Genomic DNA, 15799 nt, shown 5'->3' on the forward strand with positions numbered 1-15799 from the left:
CTCATGGCAACTAACTAAAGTAAAGCACGCTTATCATATCAGTGCTGGGTGTTATTTAATTCATTGGTTTTATTTCTATAAAGCAGGCACCCTCCAGCTTCTTCACTGCTCTCAGCAGATGCTTCCTATTCCAGTCAGAATTGCTTGACATTTCAAGTGAACCCGAGCAAGAGGTTTGTTTATTTGTTTTTATATGTAATAATTATTATTCATCATGTTTATTATAGTACTTTCTAAGCCTAAGCACCATAGTAACAGAAGAAAGTAATATGTAGATATCCTATTACAGCTTTTATTTCTGTAAGTACAAGTACAGAATTTGGCAACAACAATGCCCTCCTGCTCCAACACACCAGCACTATACAATATTCTAAGTAATTTCACTTGAGTAATATCAAATATATAATGAGCATCAAAGTGGTCCCCACTGCCAGCTCAGCTTTGCTGGCTGTCGTGAGACAACATTGCTCCCCAAAGGCACTGTTCCATGAAGGCCTTCTGGCTCCATTCCTTATAGGAATCTACAGAAAGTGAGGTGACTGAGCAGCTTGGGAGAGGTAAGACCATAAATGCAGTCTTTGTTGTATTGCTTCTAAGCACTACAACAGCCCTCAGATAAATAACTGATCTGCATATCACTTGATGGTGATAGTATCTTTGCTGAAGCTAGCCAGGTCAGGTCTAGAAGACACAGACACTATGTGAGAAGTCCAAAATATGAACATTTCCTTAATTTTGTGTACAGTCAATACAGGCAGCTTGAAAGGATGATTTACAATATTCTAAGAAGTTTGACTGACATGTATCAGGACCATCTCAGATTTGTGCCTAGCAAGAGAAAATGAATGCTATAGATCTGGTAGGTGATGGATGGAGTAAAGTTCTGTGGAAAGGAGGTTAGTTAGATCAAAGTAGCCCCAAAATTACTTAGTGTGTACCCATACATAAAACTGGAATTCCACTTGCATGCCTGATTAGCTCACTAGTCACAGCTAATGCTATTTTGAGAAGGATGTTCTCTGCAGTTTTCCGACATTTTTCACTCATTGTGCACTGATTTGTGGAAACTGCTAGGATATTTGTATCTCAAAGCTGCTATGTAAACTGCCTTGATATGTGTTGATAGTTATTATGTGGCCCCGTTAGAAAAATATGTATTTAGACTTGATTTTCAAAGTATCACCACTGTGAGAGAGCATGCCATGATTTGGCTGACCTGTGGAGGTGTGTGGGGGGAAGCAGAGTCAGGGCTTTATTAATTCCTGATACACTTGAAAGCATATGGCCCACAGTGTGACAACGACCCCTGAGGGCATGGGTGTGATGCAGCCTTTTGTACACCATCACTAGAAGTATAATGGTTTCTAACTACCTTCAGTGTCCTCAGTATGTTTTCCATTAATTCATGTAATTTCAGTCTGTAATATTGATGTGAAGAAATTCCCTTCATTTTGACCTATTAGCCCCAGCCACTCTTCAGAGGCTCTAGTAATGATCTTCCTTCTTACATCTGTTTTTTTTTTTTGCCAGCTACAGGTGCTAATCCCTCTTCAGACATTACATAGTAACTCCTCTGAATATTTCAGGGTACCTGGGCTAGAGCAAAGGCAATTGTTTATTATCCTGTTTGTTATTCTTGCCAGCAGGGTATTCAGCAAAGATTCTAACCAAAACTGGGTGTGCCTGAAAAATTGGCTTTAATTTGGTACCTTTATAATTTATATTAAATCTATTAACTGGAAGAGCTTAATGAAGAGGTGATAATAAATGAATTGGCAGCTTTCTCTTTAGAATTTAGGTTTAATATTTTTACATAACTAGTAGGCAGAACATGTGTAACAGTTACATGCTCAAGTTGACTAGAAGCATTACTGATGAAGAAAATGACCGCCCTCAGTTGTAGCTGCAGCATGTTGATATGGCAGGCAGGAAAACAGCTTGTAATGTCATATGGCATTTGTAGTGGGGAGCTAAATGAGGAATAGGAAAGTTGTCCTACTTGAGAGATTTTTCCAAAAAAAGTGTCAAGTGCAGTGAAGAAAATACTGTCCATGATGGAATTCCCCCCTTTTCAATGAATGAGCTAAGTTGCTTCCAATATACAGCAAAGTTGAGTTAGTATTTTGATCATTTGAATAAATAAATAATAATTAAAAAAAAAAAAAAGCAAACCTCAAAAAATCAACCAATTCTTAATATTTATTGTTGATCCATCTGAACAAGTCTTTATCCTCTGCTTCTCATAGATCAATGAGTTTATCTTGGTTTTATGTATTTACTTTTTTTTTTTTCAGAGATTGGCCAACTTTAGCACATTAAGTGGAGAAATAGTTGTAAAAAAAACATGGAACAAAAAGAAATGGAGGAATAGTTTGCTTGTTAAATTTGATGTCACTCTTTGCCTTCAGGATTAGCCATCTAATCAATACTTCTGCTCTTTACATTTACTTACATCAGCTACTGGAGAGGAAAAATCACTAGCAGAGCACCAAGGATAAAAATCTATTTCAGTGCCATTTTGTCTTAGAGTGGTAGTCATTATCTGAAATAATATAGATATGGCAAAAGAGAGGAGACTCGTAAGAAGCTATGCCTTTTATTAAAGGTGGTGCATACTGTGCTGTTCAGCTAACAGGGTACCCTTATGAGAACAATTGAGGGAACTTCCACTAGTAGGAAGTATGGGAAACTTTGGGTTAAATTATCTGTGTAAAAAGTGATGTAACAACACACAAGGTGGGAAGTGTAATTTTTACACTGCTGCAGTATATTACTTTTGTTCTTAATTTCCTGTTGGCAGTAGGAGGTAAGACAGAGGAAGACAGAAAGGGGGCTGCAGTGTGTGTCCATAGCCTGCCCTGATGAGGTGGCTGTGCCAGGGTGGGTGCCGGGAAGCATCAGTTTATCCAAACTGACGTGGCCCTTCCTTAACCTAGCACAGCACTGCCTTCCAGGCATCCCACTGGGCCAGCTTCAGTGCCAGTGCCCACAGATGCCAGAGACTGAAACAGAACAAAAAGGCTCAACAGCCATTCCAGAAACATGAAAGATACAAAAAGTATCATAATGATTATCGAAGGGACTTGGCAATACTTGAGAGCACTCCTACTAGACTCAGAGATTACCCCAACAGGGTGCCAGCTGCCCGTGTGGTTATCAGAGGCATAATGATGGGAGCTGGGAGAGTTGTATTTAAGCTGCATTTCGTTTAATTTCTTGCAGCACTGCGTAACAATATCGACCTCTGCCGAATGCCCTGGCCATGTAGCAACACACGGCGCAGTACCCAGCACACCACGGCCTTATTGCGTGCTCGTTCTGCATGGCCATGCCAAGGAGAACCGTGTGCACCAGGCGGCCTCTGAGATGGCCGGCCAGCAGCAGAGGTCCCCCACAGCTGCCTTTTGCATGTCAATGGTAGGACCGGGCCTATGGGCTGGCCTCCATCGCACTTGCACCAGAGTAACGATTGAATTCAGACCCAAGTAAGCCCACTGACCTGAGCTGCGTTTCTCCAGTTCATGCTGATGCAGCCAAGATCAGGTGTGACCTCTGTGTGAGATGAAACATTACTGTTTGAGTGTTCCTCCCTTGCGTTCATCCAGAACCAAAGGCCCATGATGGACAGTCCTATGCTAATGAGGTAAGGGAAAGAAAGATAACTGAGGAAGGAAGAAATAGTTGTGAGCACAAATCTTCTATAATTATAAGAAAGTGGACAGTATTTAGACAGAGATGGATCTGACAGACATACTATATATACATGTAGACCTAGACATTTATACCCATGATTTAATTTTTCCATTGAGATCAAAAAACTGTTATCCAAATAGTCATTTTTCTGTCTCATTGAACTTTGTTTCTATGAGAATGTGCTCACCTTCTTTCACAGCAATGATTTGCTTTTTTAATTTGAAAAAATGTCTGACATATTGTATAACCTTGAAAATGAAATGCAACATTTTGAGAATTTGATTTGTCACTCTATTTCCTATTGTGAAAATATCTGAAATCTTTGAAATTTGAAATAAAAAATAAATTATATAATTTCTTTGTGAAAGAAGAATTCAGATTCCACATGCTGATCAAGCCTTATCCCTTTGTGACAACCTCTTACATAGATGATGGCAAACAAACATGGCTAGTAAATGCAATGTGAAACATTTGCAGATCATTTATGCATAGCTGCTTAATGAGTGTCTAGGAAGACTGAAATATAATTCAGATAGCACCTGAGAAGAACTGACTTTCTGAAATCTCCACCATCCCTCCAGAGCTGCTTTGGTCTAGATTTAAATAGATATTTCTCGTGTTGTTCAGTTTTAAGATGCTGCTCATCTTAATGCATCTTCTTTTACAACTCCCAGAAAAGAAGAAATGCTGCAAGTGTACAAATCATTGTTGTTTGAAGAGAATGTAATGTAACATTATCTCTATGTCCTTTTTATACTATAAAAGTGCTGACAGTACTTTGGTGTGGAAAGGATGAGACGCAGCAATCTGAGGGACTGTATAAAAGGAACAACATGCTTTAAGGTGGAACTATGCAGAGAAACACACAGTGCAATGACAGTTTCACACATCTAATTTGATTCCTTCTTTACACCACAGTGGAATCATTGAACTACAGCCATCTGTTAATGATAAGGCAGTCTTCTAAGCAGAGGTCATCTTTCTCCCATATTTTGTAATATTCATTCCATAGCAGTTACAAACCCAGCCATTATCTTCTTTTCTTCCACATCATTTTGTCTTTGGCAAGTTTACTGTCACATAGAAATGAAATCAAGAGGGAGAAAAAGCAGTGTCTGCTTTTTGCAGTTGACCAGGAGAAATTACTTCTAGAGACAGGGAAATTATTTATAATTATTCCTAACAGAAGGAAAAGGAAAAGATACAAAGACCTCTTCCCATCAAATAAAAAATAAAAAAATGGAATACTTTAGTTTCAAGAAGGAGTAATACTAGAAAGATGCTTGCAAATTTTTGCAGCAAGTGACTTGCTGTGTGGGATCACATTTTGGTGAAACCAACTCACGATGGTAAATGTTGACTACTATTGTCAAGGGCAAGAAATTTAAAGATGAGCACAACTATTTGTTCCACCAGAAAACCAGATAGCATACTTTACACACTTGGTCAAGTTTCATGTTTAAAGGGGTCAGTGCTAAAAGGAACAAATTTCCAGACCACACCACACTGCAAAGCCCATGTTAGTGACTGTGGTACAGAGGACTGGGGAGGGAGCTCTTCCTTTCCATTTTGTGAATTTAATTTGTCACTACTGCATAAGGGAGCTGCTATGCAAGGCAGATGCTGTTACCCCTCATTTGAAATTATTTTGAATTACTTGTCATGGGCATGGAGTTCACTGATAAGAATATATTTTTTGCCCTTTTTTATGTGTTTATATGCATTTGAAGTGATCTTCCGAGGACAACAAGTCAACGTGTGGAACTGGAGGATCATTACCATCAGGGAAAGAAATTTAGCTGTTGATGTCAGTCAAATAGTTCTTCAGTAGTGTTCAATTTATTGAGAAATCCTCATTTTCTGAAGCACAACAAAACAAATAGTGGGAAATTTCTCTGCTCTGAAGACTTTCATGCAAAAAATGTTCCTTTCACTCAAAAAACTGTAGCATAACTATCATGCACCTTTTTAGCACTTTTTAGGGAACCATAACAATTTCTACTTTTCCTTAGATAATATGATAAATTATCCAGCCATCAGATTGGACTGAGTATCATCATTTCCAGGAAGATCTGTAGTTGGAATTGTTCTGGCTGTATGTGGTGAGTAATCCACTGGTAGCTTTTGATTATAATTAACTACACTTACAAAACTAGCTTGCAGACTAAAACCAGTGATTAATTTTCCACAACCCCCCCTAAAACTAGTGCTAAATATGGAGCACTGTATTGCAGTACAAAAGTAAAATGATATCTTTGGACAAGTGCATGCAACTACTTCTTTCTCTATCAAGGAGTTGACCATCCAGTCTCCATCAAGAAGGAAAGGAAATCCTTAGATTTCCCATCAATATGCATCTCTTTGTCCATTTTTGCTTGGTTCTGCTGATTCCTGCATTTTGTATGTAGCTAGCCATGGTGATTTCTCCATTCTTTTATTTTCTTTCCTTTTTATTCATGACTGCTTGCTCTCTGTAGTACTAATAATATATTAAATTAAATACTGCACCGAATATGAAGGTTAGTCAAGGAATTCTTTTTTTTTTTTTCCAAGTGGCATCCTGTTCTGTTCTCATGCCCTCTCTGTCTTAACTTTCCCCTCTCTTTCATGTTCTCTTTGAATGTAAAGGCTCATTGACAAACTATCATTTTGTAGTTTCAAAACTATGCTTTTAAAAAGCTACCCTTGAGGATGACAAATTTACTAGATAATATGATGATGATTCCTCACTTTTTAGCAGTTGTGGTGCTGCTCTCCAACTTTTATGTATTACTTCTAAAAAGTTGTGATGACTCTTCATACTTTAAAAAACAAACAACAAAAAAAAACACAAAAGTATTATATCACTTCAGGTTATTAATTCTGCCTCTGTGAGATTTAGAGACTATTCATGATTATTTGCGTGTGTGTTTATGTATTTTAGGAAAAATGGCTAAGAGGTTTGTTACACATATTTTTATGGCTATGCTGTAGCTAATGCTGTTTCTTGATTATTCTCTCTTTGTTCTTCATCACTTCATGCCATCTTTCTTCTCTGCTTATCCACAAACAAACAAACAACCATTGCTTCCTGCTGTCTCCTGGACTGCCACCAGTTGTCCTGATGTCAACTGGCAAATGAAAAAACCAGCCCGGCAATGAAGAAGCTCATAAAGAAACAACGTTCTGCAGCCCCGGCAGACAGTGCATCCTTCGTTCCTTCAAGATGCCAGCAAAGACATTCACTTCAGCAGAGGTCTCCATATGGGAAATACTGGAAGAATTCAGTCATTTAGCTAACTTTTTATTAGTGGGCATAAAACAAGGAAAACAAACTGTCTTTCACCTGTCCTTCAAACCAACATCTCTAGTAGCAATGCTGAGAAGACTTTTTTTTTTAGAGATTAATGCAACAGTGAATAAGATAATTGACTTAATTGTCTTAAACTGCCCCTCCCTAAATAGGAGCTCTTGGAGGCACTGTTTCCTCTAGAAAAGGAGAAAAGCCAAGAGAAGCAAAAGACTTCTGAAGAGACTTCTGTTCTCAGAATTTAGTTTCCAACAGCGATACACAGTGATACTGTAGAGAATGACACAGAAGTGACAGAAGCATTATCAGCATGTTTTTAGCTATGAAAACTCCTCAGTTTCAAAACTGAAACAGTCAAGGTAATTCATAAATGAAGCTGGGATGCAGTGGAACAATGTATTAGGGAACTCACGAAAGGATTTCAACAAGTAACATCTTATTATAGCTGTAGATGGGAAGTAAGGAAGAAAAATCCATATTCCTAACAAGTGGTGTGGTAGGAAATAGGAATGTTTTTCGCTTAGGGAGGAGTAGGAAAAAATAGGAATACATTTCATTTCTTAGAATATCTGTGCCTGAAAGAAGAAATTCTAAAAATAACTGATTAACAAGACATTATTTAACCTATTAATTATTATACAAGCAAATTAACAACAATCAAATGCTTTAAACAACAACAAAAATAAACAAATAAACTAACAAAACCAGACCACCTTCAAAAAGGTTCAAAATGTTCAAAATAAGACCACCTTCACATTTTAAGATCATATCAAAAAAGATTTTTTAAAAGACATCTGCAAAGTAAACCCAGTTTAAAGCTGAGTCAAAGTTTGAAGGACTCCTTCTCCAGGTAAGAATTAAGGAAAATGTGTTTGCAAAGCTGAATAATTTTATTGTTTTGACCTATGCTCTTTTTTTTAGAACTACTGAATCTTAGGTGCATTGAACAGGGTGAATGTTTGTGCTTATTTTCAGTTACACTAATTGAGGAGGCTGTCTGTCCTTGCTTTAACCTACTTTCTCTGCTGATGTCATTTTGCCTCTTAAAACCCATGGAGATTTGAGACACAAAGCCAGTTTATTTCTACAGTGGCCGCTCTTTGTTCAGAAATATTGCCAAAGGCTTATTTGGAAACCTTTTTCATAGGAGATATGAACATTTGTACTTTGCAAAAATTGTAAGGACTCAACTCAAAATAGAAAGTACAGCTAATAACTGCAAGATGACTTTTTTGCCTCCCTTCAAATTTAACATGTTAGGAGAAATCATATATATATATTAATATATATCAGGTATTAAAGCATAGCATGACTCTAGGTATTGATATAACTGTTGCTTATACTTTTGTTGCTTATAATGATATAATGTTGCTTGTTAGCTGTTCTACATAACATTTTCTGGAATGGACCTGACTTCATATTCTGCAGCAAAATGTTACAGAAGCTACCATGCTTTAGTGCCTCATTTTAAGCCTGAAAATGTAGAAGTCTTTTCACCATGATCAGAAAGGGACCTTCACAACTGTGCATTTTGAAACAAACAAACAAAATCTCAATTTTCTGTTTTTACATATTTATTAAAAAAAAAAAAAAAAATCAAGTATGTTCCCATTCTGAAGGGATTCTCCCATCCCACTGAGAAGGGATTCTGCCCTTCTGAAGATCCTGCCCATGTCATCATACAGTCTGTATGTATTTAGACCATACAGCAAATCTATTCTTGTATTCCTATTAAAAAATGTTTTCAATTTGTTATTTGTAAAAGGCCTTCATGAAAACAATAGTGCATTCAGTTTTGCGTTACTCCCTGTTCTGCATATTTGTCCTGGTTCTCACAGATCTTCTAATTTGCAGGCCATAATGAAACTAAATCATCAAATACCAATAAAATATTCTAGATCCTAAAGCAGCTATATCACAGCCCTTTGGAGAAACAGAGCCATATGCCATAGGAAAGCCAGTGCCCATTTTTAGCACAAGCAATGCTGAGATACAAATCACATCACACAGAGTCAGAGTTAATTAAGTCAGGCACCTACTGCTTGCCTATAATTTGCAATAGCTATTAATTTGAAGGTCTGCTGTAGTGCTAAGAAAAGGTAATTAAAAAATGTAACAATTTGTGACATGATGAACGTATTTCTAAAGGGGCTTGTTATGATGTCTTCTTCTGGATAATACTGTTCTAAGTAAAAATTTAGACAATATATCATAGTAATTTAAAGGGCAAAAAATGTTAACAGATCTTATCTCTCTCTTTAGGTAAGGACAAGAGATCTTGCTATGGAATATGCAGTGTGCAAAAACACTACAACTGCTAAAACTATCAAAGGAGCATCAACATTTTGGCATTTATTTTCATTATTTTGAACGCACAATTTTGCCAATTACTGTGTTTTGTTTTGTTTTTAAATAATATATATTTTTAAACATGCCAAGTCCACTAAATTTTATTTAAAATCATACCAACTTACATACGTACTGTCACTGCCATTACAAAGTCCTTGTTTTTATTTATTTACAGCAACTCTATTTATTGACTGAAATATCTTCTTTTCTAGATTAAAGTGCTGTCTGTTCATTACATACCACCTGAAGAAGTTTTGATATAGGAAGAAAAAAGACAGTCATCCAGTCATCTGGGTGGTATTAAGGAACTGTTGATATGATATGAACTAAGATTAAAAAGATTTAAATGAAAATTTGAGAAGAGGATTCAAAAGTTTCTGAAAGAACACTCCCTGAAATGTTTTGTGAATCCTTCTGAGAGAGGAGGCTATTTATATTGGGAAAGAGAAAACTGCTTTGGAGACTGCCTTTCCAGTACAAACTAACTAACTGGAAATGACCACTAACTCTCACTTTAGATGAAGTTATATATTTGGAAAAGATTTTTCGAAGTGTCCAGGGATTACATTGTCTATATTTCTCAGTTCTGCCCCAGAGACAGCCCAAAGGTTCTGCAAGGACTTGGACCAGTAAGAATTACAAGTCAGGGAAGATGGCTATATGCAAGCTGCTTTACTGTTTTCAATACGTTTTTTCTCTCAAAAACATTGATTGCAAGTAAATTAGTCTTTGGTTAAAGGAAGCAGCTCACAGTTCAACCATATTAAATTTATAGGTGATTTTCAATGGTAATAAAATGCCTACTAAATATTTTAATTTAGCGGAAAACTTACAGCACCTATCTGGAAAATGTTGATTAATGTTTTGAAGTGGGCCACACATTCTGATACTAAGAATACCCACAGATGCATTGTCCATAACGTTGCTGCTTTCCAATTAAGTCAGTTCCCTCTATACTTGCTGCTTAACTGTTAAAGCCTTTCTGACTGTCTTCTTTCAAGGTCTATGTTTTGCTGTAATGTCTGCTTGTTTGTTGGGTTTGGGGTTTTGACTCTGGGTTTTGTTGTTGTTCTTGGTTTTTGTTTGGTTGGTTTTGTTTCTGTTTTTGCCATCCTCCTTTATTTTGATCTCCCTTGGATCACTGCCACCCTGAACACAAATGTTGATTTCACATAGTGAAGAGATGCTCTTTACTATATTAAAGAACGTTTGTATCACATTTTGCACAAATCCTAATACATACTACAACACTAGTTAGCTGTTACAAAGGAATTAAATATTTTAATACAAAGATGCCTAAGCTTAGAATTTCATTGCTACTTTTCTTGTTACTATAATTTTTTATTTTATTTTTTGATTAGATAACTGTTCTGTTTATAATAAAGTTCTCTGTGAAATTCTGCAGGGGTTCTTCCCAGCATTGTTACTGTGTTTAAACTCAGAAGATATGATATTTTCAAACAACCTTCTAAACTTTTTAATCTCTGTTGAGATGAATTCCCATAGCTGAATAAGCCCCAAGATCCCTGAGCTCCAAGGGGTGCTCACTATCCTGCCAAGTGCTGGATGTTCTGTGATGGCATTAGAACCAAAAGGTTTATCAACACAATGAAGAAATTCAGAAGAATTAATTAATACATGTTTAATTGTACATGTATTAAGCATAAGGTAAACTGTATATGGCCAGGTCCTACCCAGTACATTATGATGATAACATCTGCGCTGAAGTATTTATGCTTCAGTCTCACATGAGATTCTTTGTGAGCACTCAGACAGCATCTCTTCCTCTCCATTGCTGAGGGGGTGAAAGATGAGCACAACACCCAAATGCCAATTCAGCAGCTGTGAAACCATTGTACTAACTTGTCCTTTAGTTAAAGGCTTGTGTGGCTGCTTCTGCCTGATGAAGTAATCAGATAAAGTACAACAGGAAAGCAAAAGAAAGAAGAGGGGATATATATATTAGAGAGTCTTTCGAGGCTGTAGAACTCGAGGTTGGGAATGACAAGGTCGAGTCCCTTTGGGTTAGGATCGGCAGGGACAACAAGGCTAGTGTCCTGGTCGGGGTCTGCTATAGACCGCCGAACCAGGATGAGGAGACGGATGAGGAATTCTACAGGCAGCTGACAGAGGTTGCAAAATCATCAGCTCTTGTACTCGTGGGGGACTTCAACTTCCCTGACATATCCTGGAAGCACAACACAGCCCTGAGAAAGCAGTCTAGGAGGTTTCTGGAGAGCGTGGAAGATAGCTTCCTGACGCAGCTGGTTAATGAGCCTACCTGGGGAGGTGCCCCGCTAGACCTTCTCTTCACAAACAGAGAAGGACTGGTGGAGGACGTGATCGTCGGGAGCTGTCTAGGGCAGAGTGACCACGCAATGGTGGAGTTCACTATTCTTGGCGAGGCCAGGAAGGGGACCAGTAAAACCGCTGTATTGGACTTTCCGAGGGCTGACTTTGAGCTGCTCAGGACATTGGTTGGTGGAGTCCCTTGGGAGGCGGTTCTGAAGGGCAGAGGGGTCCAGGAAGGCTGGGCGCTCTTCAAGAGGGAAGTCTTAATGGCGCAGGAACGGTCTGTTCCCACGTGCCCAAAGACGAGCTGGCGGGGAAGAAGACTGGCCTGGCTCAACAGAGAATTGTGGCTTGATCTTAGGAGGAAAAAGAGGGTTTATAAGCTTTGGAAAAGTGGGCAGGCCACTAAGGAGGACTTTAAAGAAGTAGCGAGGCTGTGCAGGGACAAAATTAGGAAGGCCAAAGCTCATCTGGAGCTCAATCTGGCTACTGCCGTTAAAGATAACAAAAAACGTTTCTATAAATACATCAACACAAAAAGGAGGACTAAGGAGAATCTCCATCCTTTACTGGATGCGGGGGGAAACTTAGTTACAAGAGATGAGGAAAAGGCGGAGGTGCTCAATGCCTTCTTTGCCTCAGTCTTTAGCGGCAATACCGGATGTTCTCTGGATACCCAGTACCCTGAGCTGGTGGAAGGGGATGGGGAGCAGGATGTGGCCTTCATTATCCATGAAGAACTGGTTGGTGACCTACTACGGCACTTAGATGTGCACAAGTCGATGGGGCCAGATGGGATCCACCCAAGGGTACTGAGGGAACTGGCAGAGGAGCTGGCCAAGCCGCTGTCCATCATTTATCAACAGTCCTGGCTATCGGGGGAGGTCCCAATCGACTGGCGGCTAGCAAACGTGACGCCCATCTACAAGAAGGGCCGGAGGGCAGACCCAGGAAACTACAGGCCTGTCAGTTTGACCTCAGTGCCAGGAAAGCTCATGGAGCAGATCCTCCTGAGAGTCATCATGCAGCACTTGAAGGGGAAGCAGGCGATCAGGCCCAGTCAGCATGGCTTTATGAAAGGCAGGTCATGCCTGACGAACCTGATCTCCTTCTATGACAGAGTGACGCGCTGGGTGGATGAGGGAAAGGCTGTGGATGTGGTCTACCTTGACTTCAGCAAGGCTTTTGACACCGTCTCCCACAGCATTCTCCTCAAGAAACTGGCTGCTCTTGGCTTGGACTGGCGCACGCTTCGTTGGGTTAGAAACTGGCTGGATAGCCGGGCCCAAAGAGTCGTGGTGAATGGAGCCAAGTCCAGTTGGAGGCCAGTCACTAGTGGCGTCCCCCAGGGCTCGGTGCTGGGGCCGGTCCTCTTTAATATCTTCATCGATGATCTGGACGAGGGCATCGAGTGCACCCTCAGTAAGTTCGCAGATGACACCAAGTTAGGTGCGTGTGTCAATCTGCTCGAGGGTAGGAAAGCTCTGCAGGAGGATCTGGATAGGCTGCACCGATGGGCTGAGGTCAACTGCATGAAGTTTAACAAGGCCAAGTGCCGGGTCCTGCACCTGGGGCGCAATAACCCCAAGCAGAGCTACAGGCTGGGAGAGGAATGGTTGGAAAGCTGCCAGGCAGAGAAGGACCTGGGAGTGATGGTGGACAGTCGGCTGAATATGAGCCAGCAGTGTGCTCAGGTGGCCAAGAAGGCCAACGGCATCCTGGCTTGTATTAGGAACAGCGTGACCAGCAGGGCTAGGGAAGTGATCGTCCCCCTGTACTCAGCTCTGGTGAGGCCGCACCTCGAGTACTGTGTTCAGTTTTGGGCCTCTCGCTACAAGAAGGACATGGAGGTGCTTGAGCGGGTGCAGAGAAGGGCGACGAAGCTGGTGAGGGGCCTGGAGAACAAGTCCTACGAGGAGCGGCTGAGGGAGCTGGGCTTGTTCAGCCTGGAGAAGAGGAGGCTCAGGGGTGACCTTATTGCTCTTTACAGATACCTTAAAGGAGGCTGTAGAGAGGTGGGGGTTGGCCTGTTCTCCCACGTGCCTGGTGACAGGACGAGGGGGAATGGGCTTAAGTTGAGCCAGGGGAGTTTTAGGTTAGATGTTAGGAAGAACTTCTTTACAGAAAGGGTTGTGAGGCATTGGAACAGGCTGCCCAGGGAAGTGGTGGAGTCACCATCCCTGGAAGTCTTCAAAAGACGCTTAGATGTAGAGCTTAGGGATATGGTTTAGTGGAGGGCTGTTAGCGTTAGGTTGGAGGTTGGACTCGATGACCTTGAGGTCTCTTCCAACCTAGAAAATTCTGTGATTCTGTAATATATATATATTTCCTTTTCTTTTAGGTTAACTATTTAGAAAGATAAACTATGGGGAAAAGCTTGAAAAAGCAAGTTGAATGGCCTGTCCACCTAGCCACATTTTTAGAAGCATGCAACAATTAACACATTGGTCCTTAACACAGGATAAAATGTAGCTTGAATTTATGATATGAATAGAGTATTTTTGTTTCTGATATCTTTACAGTCATGTTTTGTTCAAAGAATAAAACTTGGGTAGAAGTATATATCAAGAGTTAAGTAGGAGAAGCTTATCAAATCCACAAAAAACCTTTGTATGCTTATCAAAGAATGCAGACAGAGCCCCCCAGCCACCACCCAACCCATCCCACAACACGGTCACCTGATTGAGGCAGGCAGGGAAGGAGAAATGTGCGCTCCTCACACCCTGCTGCAGTTTCTGGGCACAAAGCCATCACCTGGCACCATGCGTGGTGGCCCCACTGAGGGGCTCTGCTGCCACAGCTCTGGAGAGCAATGGAGATTTTCTTTTTTCTTAGAGGAGGTTTTTCATTAAAAAAAAAAAAAAAAAAAAAAAAAAAGGAATAAAAACATAATTGAAAGGGTTTTAGTTGCTAAAAATGGATTTTAGTTGCTAAATAAGCTAAAGCTGCCAAATGATTACACAGTTGAATTGATGGTAGCGCCTCAACATTTCATGCACGTTTATTCTAACTTCAGGAGTTGACTGTAGTGTGCCACCTTGGTTTGGTGAACTCCCATCACTGTGGAAAAGCCCCAGTGTTCCTCTGAGGTACGTAGGTACGAGGTGAAATAAGGACATGAAAACACCAGGTGACACGGAGCAGGGTGAGCTGTGCCTACAGTACTGACTCTGCCTTCAGTCCCCACCACTTAGTAGGAATGACTTTAAAAAACAAGCAAACAGACAAACATTAGCAATACAGATGACCAAAACCTGACAGTTAAATAAATAAATAAAGGCAAATTTGCATTTTCTGCTTGTCCATTTTCTGAATGTTTGTGTATATATTAATTTAAGAGTAGGAGGTGCCTGAAGGGATAGGCATTGTTTACAATCCCAAAAATCTGTTACAAGACATCATTGTCACAAAATTAAAGGAAAGGAAATCCTAGCGTAGAGACTAGGACCCTGCTTTAAACAGGAGCTGGGTACATTTTTTACTACTGTGAGAAACAGCTGAGAAACTGACATTAAAAATAATAGAAAATAAGTGTGATGTGTTTTTCACATGGCAGAAAACTGTGCATAAGTTCTCAGTCTGCTCATCCCTACTCACTGAGCCCCTGGGGATAGCTCTGCTTGATGAGCCTTCAAACCAAGCTGGGAGTCTGCTGGTGCCTCCATGGACAAAATAAAATTTGTGGTGGAGCCTTGTGAATATCACTCACTTGTGGTACTAAAATGAGGTATATTATTCAATTACTATTGTAAATCCCTGATCTTCTAGCACTTATTAAAAAGTAATGGTGACAGCATTAGTTAGATCTCTCTGAAACAGGTTTGTATATGTGATGTTAGAGTTTCCTTCTTTCTTTCTCTCTCTATCCTACCTATTGATTCTTAACGTCCTGTAGCAGGCATTGCTGCTGCCACAAGGAATAATAACAAAAAGTTGGTAGCAGAAGGTATTGCATGGCCATATCCTGCTCTGCTTCAGAACAAATCCCGGTTCATTTTCTGAAACCTCTTTGGATGGCTAGGCCCCGCTAACTTATCTGACCTTGTACTGAAAACTCAGTGGGTGTATTTCTTGTGTCACTGAGGTGTGGAGTAACATCCTACAGCTGGTGCACTATGGCAGCTGCCTGGAGTTACCATCTGAGCCTTGCACAAAATTGTAATTCTACAGCATCCT

At 40.1% G+C, this 15799-nt stretch overlaps 1 protein-coding gene across 17 annotated transcripts in view; it reads left to right on the top strand.

Moving 5' to 3' along the window:
* The window catches only part of LOC311438752 (uncharacterized protein), a 228557-nt gene that overhangs the window by 208662 nt on the left and 4096 nt on the right, over window positions 1–15799 (top strand). For 7 of the 17 annotated variants that reach the window (XR_014694286.1, XR_014694287.1, XR_014694288.1 and 4 more), the window contains 5 exons: window positions 84–173; window positions 3223–3643; window positions 5706–5795; window positions 6789–7832; window positions 9544–10731. Coding sequence is in view for 6 of the 17 variants with exons in the window: in XM_084523582.1 (XP_084379708.1) it covers window positions 84–173; window positions 3223–3489 (357 nt within the window). In the remaining 11 variants the exon portion in view is untranslated. Of the gene's footprint in view, window positions 1–83; window positions 174–3222; window positions 3644–5705; window positions 5796–6788; window positions 7833–9244; window positions 10732–15799 lie in introns of those variants that run through there. The other 10 variants (XR_014694291.1, XM_084523584.1, XR_014694293.1 and 7 more) reach the window with 8 other exon arrangements.

The sequence above is a fragment of the Aythya ferina genome (assembly GCF_964211825.1).
Source record: "Aythya ferina genome assembly, chromosome: 6".
In the NCBI taxonomy this organism is placed as follows: Eukaryota; Metazoa; Chordata; class Aves; order Anseriformes; family Anatidae; genus Aythya; species Aythya ferina.